The sequence below is a fragment of the Lathyrus oleraceus genome, chromosome 6, assembly GCF_024323335.1.
Source record: "Lathyrus oleraceus cultivar Zhongwan6 chromosome 6, CAAS_Psat_ZW6_1.0, whole genome shotgun sequence".
Taxonomy (NCBI): Eukaryota; Viridiplantae; Streptophyta; class Magnoliopsida; order Fabales; family Fabaceae; genus Lathyrus; species Lathyrus oleraceus.
Window position 1 is genome coordinate 409,578,509 of NC_066584.1, and position 10,023 is coordinate 409,588,531.

General features: G+C 34.8%; 1 protein-coding gene across 1 annotated transcript; it reads left to right on the forward strand.

Annotated features, from left to right (window-relative positions):
* The first annotated feature begins 236 nt into the window (after positions 1–236).
* On the forward strand, positions 237–8,762 carry LOC127098585 (embryogenesis-associated protein EMB8). Its single transcript, XM_051037207.1, has 13 exons — positions 237–808; positions 896–957; positions 1,036–1,136; positions 2,273–2,362; positions 3,069–3,191; positions 4,119–4,196; positions 6,183–6,268; positions 6,439–6,487; positions 7,232–7,288; positions 7,389–7,519; positions 7,615–7,698; positions 7,924–7,993; positions 8,217–8,762. Exons 1-13 carry the CDS (start codon positions 447–449, stop codon positions 8,634–8,636), a joined length of 1,713 nt encoding a protein of 570 aa, XP_050893164.1. The 5' UTR covers positions 237–446; the 3' UTR covers positions 8,637–8,762.
* The last annotated feature ends 1,261 nt before the right edge of the window (positions 8,763–10,023 follow it).

Below are 10,023 nucleotides of genomic sequence, written 5' to 3' on the forward strand. Positions count from 1 at the left end.
TTTTACTACAACTTGACAAAATATATGTTCGTCATAGATTACCGGTGCATCATCCATTTTCTCTTAATTTATAATAATGGATTGATAATTTTATTCAATCAACCAATAAATAATATAATATGTATTTATCAAATTATTTTGATAACATAAGAAACCGATTGTTTATTTTAATTATTTTAGAGGTCGGTGACGGTGACCATTAAACTCATAAGTAATTTGCAAGTGGACCTTAATTAAGGAGTGCATTAAATTCCTTATAATGTTAGAGCACATGTTTTTAGTGCATGGTCGACGAGAACGTTGGGTCACGTGGAGGATTCAGAAAGGTCCCTAATAACACTCATTGATTTTTCCTCCCTCATTCCTACAGCCACCGCAAGCTCCTCCACAACAACCCACACTAAACCATTCTCGATTCAATTCAATTCCTTTCACTCAACAATTCCATGGATTGCAATGGCTGCAACCCCCAACTCATTCCACCGTCTTCTTCCAACGCCTACAAACTCCTTCTCCAAGCGCTATCTCAAATCCCAATCCACCACTACGCCCTCGCCACCGCCTTTGCTGCCCTATCCTTTCTCTACTGTTTCCTCGAAATCCATTTCTTCCGGGATCTCTTCACCGGATTCTCAGGCTCCCCCGTCGAATTCACCTACAACTCCTCCTCCGAAATCTACGACGCCATCGTTTCAAAGTGCCGGATTCTTCAAGGCAGATATTCTGTCACGCCATGGCTTTCCAGTCCTCATCTTCAAACTGTTTTCCTCAACTTCTTCGGAAATCCTCCGATTTTCAAATACAAAAGGTCACAATAATTCTCTTCTTATTTATACACTAGTTTATCCGTTTGGTTTCATCAATCTATAACTATTGTTTGTTGATTCAATTTCAGGCAATTATTTACTACTTCTGATGGTGGAACTATTGCTCTGGACTGGGTTACATACTCTGATGGTATATTGACAGGATGATCAATTAGTCTTACGATTCTATGGTTGACCTTTCAGAATTTTGTTTCTGACCTTGTTACAGTTTCTGACAGTGATGTCCATGTGGATGGTGTCACTAAAGACGACGAATTTACTCCCATTGTTGTAGTGATTCCTGGCTTAACAAGTGATTCTTCATCTGCTGTAAGTTATTGTTATAACTTATATGAAACATGATTTTTATTATGTCCGTGCTTATATGTTGGTTTTATTGCTCTCTCTCTATTTTCTTCTTTCAATCACAACTTAAGTGAAATTGGGAAAAGTCATATAGTTATACTCTACTTGGAGATTTCATAATTGATTACTAAAGGGCAGGGTAGTGATATCCATCTCTTCTATAGCATCGGTTGAAACTCCATTATAGGGTAGTGTTACTGTTATCATTGTCTTAACAATCTAGTGTAAGTGTCTTTGGTTCCATGGTAAAAAAATTGATTTTGAATAAATTGATTTTAGTTAAAAGTTAAGTGAATGTGAATGATTTATATTTTATATATGTATACATTAACGTGGAAGTAAGTTGAACTATAAATTTGAGGCTAAATGTCAATTACGGAAGCAAAAACTCCAAATCCTAACTTCAAGTTATTATCATTTTTGGTGACAGAAACAATTCTACTTTAGTAGACTGAAACATGTTAAAATCAATTTCATGCTTCTAAAATTACTTCTATCACTCCCAAAAATTGTTTTTTGATGTTATTTTGTATGATTCAATGGTAATATCATCTAACTATATACAATAATTTTGCTTCTTTGCAATACATGTTAATGATACTTTAGAGGAGAAATTAGTCTGTAATAAATGCGACTCAAATCTCCATATTGAGTATTACACGTCACACATTAAGTTTCCAGTTGCATGTGTTATGGCCGAAGGCTCAGAATTATAAATTTCCAAGGAGCACATGCTAAGAGCAAATGAGCCAAGAGCAAAAACAAGTTGACATTTGATGCATATTTAAGATATTAATGATTAAATGGAAGATTGTTTTCCATAACAGTGTTAAGAGGAAGTGAGCTAAGATATCAGGTTGATATTTGATTCATGCTGAAGTGTTGTTGCTAAAAAGATAGATTGTTTCTTCAAAATATAGTTGTCAAAATGGAGATATTGTCCTGGCTATTGTTGTTTTATTTATTCGTTGTACGCTTCTACTCTTATAAAATGTTAATTAATTTTTAATTGTTCATCGCTTTTTGCCAATTAGGATATTCATTTATATTTTAGCAGTGTCTTACAGTTTACTTTTTTCTATTTCTTCCTCCCCTGGTAGTATCTCAAACATCTTGCATATAATACAGCGAAGCATGGATGGAAAGTTGTTATCAGTAATCACCGAGGACTTGGAGGTGTTTCAATCACGGTTAGTTTATTTGCCAACTGAGATTTTATAGATTAACAACTGTGACATGCTTTAAGACATAACTTGAATAACATTGTTCTATATGAAAAATCATCAGCATATTTATTGTAGTTGCCTAATATCATCTGATCAACCGGAAATTGAAAGTTATTATTAGGTGAAATTTTAAGATTAGTTTCATATATTTGTTAGATTTTCCGTCTGGTATCCTACCTATCAGTTCATATTCTTAAAATTTAGGTTACTTTAAGCTTGCTAGTCTATTTGGATGTCAAGAAACAAATTATTGAAACAACAGTTGTCTGAGAACAATAACTATTTTTAAGCAGAGCCGTCTCAAGTTTTTGGAGGCGATGTGTAGCTTAGCCACAGTTTAACCTTGCCAAAACAAATATAGGCCCTATTTAGTCATGATTTAACTTGAAGAATATTTTATGAGGCCCTATTTAGTTATAGTTTAACCCTGACAAATTTGAGGCGCTGTGCGGTAGCCCGCCTTGCACACCCTCAAAGACGGCTCTGGTTTTAAGGAGTCTTTTTAGAACATGGAAATGGCAGCAGCCGGGTGTCCTTGATTTTTTTTGGGTTCCATTTTATTATAATGTTTGGATGGTGTGCATCTCAATACTATGAATGTTGTGTATTTTAACAGTTTATTGTTTTTTTTTTCCTATAGTAACATAATTTCTTATTAAAACTGTTGCAGTCTGATTGTTTCTACAATGCTGGGTGGACTGAGGATGCTCGCACAGTGGTTAATTATGTTCACAAAGAAAATCCCAGGGCGCCTTTGTTTCTTATTGGAACTAGTATTGGAGCTAATATTCTGGTAAATTCATAGCTCGAGTCTTATGCAGTGCTACATCAAATGTCTCAGCAGTTCATGAAATTAATCAATTAAATTGCTAATCCAAACCTGAAAATTTCCATATAACTACATACATTTTCAAGTTCTACTTGCTAGGACATAGCATCCTCACATCGACCTTCATTTCACCTGAAATATGCTCTTACTGGCTGGAACTTGTTCATATATGTGTATTATATTACTCTTAGTTGTTTGGCATTTCATCCTTCACCACATTAGCCTGTATTTTTTCACACAATATTCTTTCACGATTGGATCCTTTTCCAATCCTCTTTACTGATTAAGCATAACATAACCTTTTAATGCTCCCCGTTGTTCACATATATTTATATTAATTTTTGTTTGAGACTGGTTATTCAAAGTTGTGCTGTTCATGTAAATTTGTTTCTTGTCGTTTTACAGTGTTTGAAACTGTGATATAATGGCTTCGTATGCATGTCCATTTGAAGCTCTAATTTGTAGCTTTCGATATACACCTAGTCTATTTGCTCCTTGCTTCACTGGTTATGTTTTATGCTTTGTAATTGCAATCTAAAGAACCTAAAAATACACTGGTTGTTAGACAGGTTCACAGAACACACAATAGTTTGAACATTTATTGCACTGATGTTTCTTTTTGTCATAAACATCCTCTGCCCTGATCCCCCATGATGAGAATACAGGTAAGATAGGGGATACATTTATGCTGGTTCCTAGCCACATATTTTTCAATAAGTTTTGACTCCAATGATTGTGTTTTTTTTACTTGTGTCATTACATTTGGTGCATACACTATCAGCTTTTCAAACAACAATTAAACCAGGAATTTGACGAATATTAACTTTTTCTCACGTGTGCAAAGAGCTTGTTTTCGGCACCGCGTTGTTTCATTTGAAAATTTGCATGCAGATAAAATATCTTGGGGAGGACGGCGAGAATATTCCTGTAGCCGGGGCTGTAGCAGTTTGCTCTCCTTGGGACCTTTTGGTCAGTATTTTGATTTCAAAGTATAACTTTTGAATTTCAGTTGGCATTTATTAATGTACACATATATTATGAAAAATCGTGATTATCCATCTTTCATCTGAATTTGGATCCAGTTGAAACAAATCGTAAGGATTATTTCCAAATCATTTTCATCTTCAAGGGACATTAGTATTAACACAGTACGCTAAGGATGCATTTGGGCAACATAATTAAATAAGCATGTATTTAATAAGTTATTCTTTGATGTTTAGTTAAGAACTTGTTCATAAACATGTGTATGGAAGGGTAGAATGAGTAAGGAAATAAGGAGTGGGTGTGCTAGGACGACAGGTGGCAGCAGAGAATGAGGAAAGTGAGGGGAATGATGAACTAAGAGGGATGATAACTGTGCATGTGGCAGCTTAGGATTGGTGATGGCAATTGAGGGAATCAGTGAAGAGAAAGAGGAGAGTATGCATTTAGGAGAAATCATTCAGAAGGAGGGGAAGTTGGAGTGGAATTTGTGACTGAGGAGTGAGAGCCATTCTCATCTGAGTAAGGGGGTATTCTCATGAGAATATCATTTATGTTATCTTTAATTTTCCATTATTGCAAGGAGAGTTATCATCCAACCATTGTATTTCCTTTTTACTACGTAGTATATTTCCCCAAAGAATTCCCTTCTGTATTGATCTATTAATATCACCCTAGAATAAACTGTTTAGGGGAGTTTATTAAAATAAACTAAAACTAAAAAATTATAATCATGCTGAAAGTTATTTTTTATGATCATATCCAAACACTCATATATAGGTACACCAGCCAGATAGGCATTCACCAACAAAGACTAGCACATCGCTTACTGATGAAAGACCGTCTGCTGGATACACCATTCCTACTACTGCTGAATCGAACAAAATAAAATAGCGATTCTGAAAAAATAATTTTTTTTAGGAGTTGGGGAATCTAGGCCTAATCTATTAGAATAGGTCTAGGCTGGCAGGTCGAAGCCTAAAGACTTTCAAGGTCAAAACCATTCCGCTCGAAAACCAGCCTTCAAAGAAAGTCAAAGACTGGCGGACCGCATACGCGCTTACTTTTTTTTGTTTGATAGGCTGATCCCTAGGCTGAAACTGATATGCTTCTATCACACTCTTCTTTCGCCCCAATGACGATGAATTAGGGTTGTAGAGCGGGTCAATCCTTGGAGCTTTCTCCATGCCCGACAGAGAAAACTTGGTGCGAATCGGGGTACATATGCTCCTGCTCGTTAAGTTATGAGATAAGTCTAAAACACACTCTTCCAAAACGTCCACTGACTGCCCCCACTTATAAACAAATGTTTAGGCCATATATTATCCGATGTGGGACTTTTAACACACTCCCTCACGCTCAGGACTAGACAACTCTAATACCCTGTTAAGAATGTGGTTGGGCCTAACTCAACCCTACCAAACCGGTTGGTAGAGTAAGGACTGCCCCCACTTATAAATACATGTTCAGGCCATATATTATCCGATGTGGGACTCTTAACAATAGCCTACACAATTGAGTAATTTAACAATAATGACGCCATCTCCATTTTTCCCATAGAGCAGTTTATTGGTTTTCTTGGTTAATAGCTCTTAGTTATACTCGAATTTACAAGTAATGCATTTCTCTGTTGTCGTAAGATTTTCAACTTTGGGAACAAAGTATATAAATTGTTTCTTAAATGGGGAGAGTAGGTTTGGGAGTTAAGGTAGGCATTTCTGAGAAAGTTGAAGACATGTTAGTTTGAATGGTCTGGACATATTGGAAAGCATCTTGAAGATTTGAGTTTGGGAACAAGATATGTTTTTCTTGTTCAAAATTGTTTTACACAATATATTTGATATGATTGATGCAGTTGAATTGAAATTCACTACCATTGAACTTTACTTTAAAGTTTGAACTGTTTTGCATTCTGGCTATTATTGTACCTTTACCGGATGTTAGGTTACCTGTAAAATGTATTTACGTTTGCAGATAGGGGACCGATTTATAACTCGTAAGCGTGTACAGAAGTTTTATGATAAAGCACTAGCAATTGGACTTACAGGTTATGCAAAATTGTAAGTTCGTATCTTCCCATTTGTGGTTTAAATATTCTTTTTGACAAGTTATTTGTTTTTCATCTAGAAAATTCTTCATCTGCAGACGAACATGTAAAAATTAAGAATTTTCTGTGTAGTTCATAATCAGTTTTGATTTGACATGTTTTCCCAATATTCATCGCATGCAGACACCAGCCTCACTTTACTCGCCTAGCTAATTGGGAAGGGATAGAAAAGGTTGCCTTCTGCTTCATAATTTCATATTTATTACCGCTGTCAGTATAATATCAAAATCAAATGATTGTTCTACATTTAGTTGTATGGCTCTAAGTCTAAGTAATGTATAATCTTTATTCCCTTTTCATTCTGTTATCTGGCAAACTTTTTTTTGGTTGCTATACATTCGAAAATGAAAAACAAAGCTATGTTTTTATTGTGGTTTCAAGGCAAGTTACTAATCTCAATTAGTGATTGAATTGTTTGGATTGCTAGATCGAAGCTCTCTCAGCACTCAATTTTATGATAAAACTATTCACAATTCAAACACCTAAATCTCCTAAAGTTAGGGATTGATATATATCTCTACTAAGTAAGCCTGAGTTTCGTTCCTTTTTCATGGTATTTTAGTTTAGCAATCATGATAAATTACATCCACATTAGTAAATGAGGAAGATGCATGAAGGGTGTTATTGACCCCGACTAGCAGATGCCTTTTTTTTTGTTAGTACTTGCTACTCTTGATTCTGTTATTTTATAGTGGTCATTTTACATGATACAAGTGATTGAACGATGCATGTTGCTTTTAGAGGCCAATTAGTTGCAGCCCATTTATTTGGTTGGATATCTTTTCTCTTAACTCAAAATGACTACATTATTTTAATATGTACCACATTCTTAAATGCTATGACCAATATTATTGATTTGCTTAAGTTTTTAGGTTTTAACAAATTCTGAGTGCATATGTATTCTTATGTTTTGCAGTCAGTTTCTGTTCGAGATTTTGATAACCATGCCACCCGCATTGTTGGGAAATATGAGGTACATATGCAGCACATATGATTTATAATCTTCTATTTTCTTGCCTTATCTCTTGTTATACTTCCTTATGCTGGTTATAAAAATGATCTTTTTTCTTTAGAGTGTTGATACATACTATAGACGATGTAGCAGTTCTATTTATGTGCCATCTGTATCGATTCCACTTCTCTGTATTAGTGCACTGGATGATCCATTATGTACCAGGGAAGCCATTCCTTGGGATGAATGCAGGTATGCTGCTTTATTTTTGATTTGTTTTCTTTAATCCTGATTAATTTGCTTTCTCTTGCATTACTTCAGCTACTTTTTGTTTACTGTTTTCATAGGGCAAATAAAAATATTGTATTGGCCACTATAAAGCATGGAGGACATCTGGCCTTCTTTGAAGGGATAACTGGATCTAGCTTATGGTAACTTTTGTACATCTGACTCATCCATTTTGCCATATCTTCCATTTCATGCTTTTAGCTGTCTTCAATTGTTGTAACATTTTGTTGAATGATTATGATGTGTTTGATATAACTTTTTGATTGGTTCATGTTGAAGTATAATATTTATGGTATCACCAAAATTCCAGTTAAGAAGTCACTATTATATATAAAAGAAATCTGGAGTAACTTTCTTCCCTGTTGCAGGTGGGTAAGAGCTTCTAATGAGTTTCTTGATGTACTACTCTCTAGCAAGTATATGCATGTTCAGAAAAAGGTAAACAATATCCTATTATATTTGCATATTTTGCTTATTGGCAATGTATATTCGTCTTCTGGTTCTGTGCTATCTGTAATGTAAATAATATATACGCATTGGGATGTCATAAAAGATGTTATAATCAAGACTGATATTGGCTATCTTATCTTTATCTCTGAGTACTAAGTGTTGCCATTTCTATTGGCTGAAACTGTTGTTTCCACTGCTAATGGCATTGCAGATCTCTGCACCAAACAAACTATTGGACTCAGCAATTGATCAGGGCCCTTACGTGAACGTTACCGAGGATGGAATGGTAGCTGCATCCAACAATGAGGAAGAAATACATGTAAAACAGGATACACATGATGATGGTCACGAGAAGGTTAAAGAAGAAAATAAGCAAGATGAGCTTGTGACTAAAACAGAGAGTGGTGATTCCACTTGTATTTCAAAAACAGCTAGTACCCACAATCCAGCACCTCTAGATGTAATAGCGCCTTTCAAAAGATACGTAGGTCAGTTATCTCGGCAAAATCGATGGTCCATCTGGTTGCTGGTTTATATTGCTATCAACACAAGTTGGCCACTGGTTGGTTCAGCCCTATATATTGTGTTTCGGAAAAGGCTCAGGGGTTCCGGTGGTTCGGTTAGAAGATAATAATGTATTTTTGCAATATATCATTGTTGTATTTGTCACTAGATGTATAACAATAATAATAATAATAATAATAATAATAGTAGTAATAATACATATAATAATAACAATAATATACTTGTTCTATTATTTCCTGCGTTGATGATTCTTAAGGTGAAATTAGTTGGGACTTTCAGTTGTCTAATGTTTTCCTTCCATATGAAAATGAGAGAATGATAACTTGGAACACAAAAGGGAGAACACGCTACACTTTCACACAGACATTCTGCTTGCAATATAAGCACAAGCTCATAATAAAATACTCGAGGAGCAATTTCCTTGAAGATCAATTTTAAATTCACACGATTAATTATTCTTAAATTTTGGGTACAACTTTCAAATGTCAACTATAAGGACTTTCAAGTTTCAACTATACTATAAGTAAATTTTTATCAGAAATATATTAATTTAACTAACTAACTACCATTTCAAAACTAATTAATTGGCTCAGTACACATGGTACGCTAGTACTTAGATAATACTTCAATAAGATGAGAGGTTGGGAAAGTAAGAAAATGGGGGTCCTCGTTTTCTCCTATACTAGAACAATTTCGTCATTGTTTCCACTTCAAACTAAACAGTTTCTACTACAGTTGACAGTTTTCACCAATCATATTGCTGAATTTTTTTGATTATATACAAAATTTCTTAACTTATGATGACTTTATCAGAAGTTAATATGAATGTAAAGTGCAGAAACTTAAAGAGATAAAGAATACACAAGAATTATATTATTTATCTTTTCAATCGAAGGTACATCTAGTCTCTCTACTTAAAGAATTATCCATTATAATTAGAAGAAAATGAAAAGAAAATAAAAAATACGTGGACCATCAGATCTCCCTCATTAATTGAGGTGGCAGATCTGATGGTTTCTAGCGCGCATTCCACATGGACATTAGTCAACTGCGTTGTACAAATGGTAATTAAAAAGGACGATCAAGATTAGAACATAATACATGGATCCTGTGGTTCACAACCTTGCCAAGTCATCGCTGGAGCCAGAGCATCGGTCATCTTCTCCGATGAAACTCACCGGACTGGTCAACATGAACCATCACCAAAAAGAAAAACTATGACATGATCTTAAAGAAAAAAATGGCACTGAGCTCGAATTTGACCTCCATTCACTCCAATCCCAAATATATTGAGAGATACATGGAATTGAAATTTGAGGTGCATGAACTGAGTTGCTTCGATTTGACCTAAAAGCAACTCAATCTTCTTGCCTAAATTGGTAGGACTTCAGACAACCAAAGAATCAATAGAATTGAGCAAGAATTTGAGAGAATCGAAGAGTTTAAATTTTTTGAAAAATACCTTCAATGGAGGTCTGAATTCGATGGATATT

Excerpts from the sequence above, each read along its gene's own strand:
- LOC127098585 (XM_051037207.1), top strand. The coding sequence starts at position 447 with ATGGATTGCAATGGCTGCAACCCCCAACTCATTCCACCGTCTTCTTCC. Across the intron at positions 958-1,035 it reads CTGGGTTACATACTCTGATG|TTTCTGACAGTGATGTCCAT; the intron begins GTATATTGACAG and ends ACCTTGTTACAG. Across the intron at positions 3,192-4,118 it reads GTATTGGAGCTAATATTCTG|ATAAAATATCTTGGGGAGGA; the intron begins GTAAATTCATAG and ends ATTTGCATGCAG.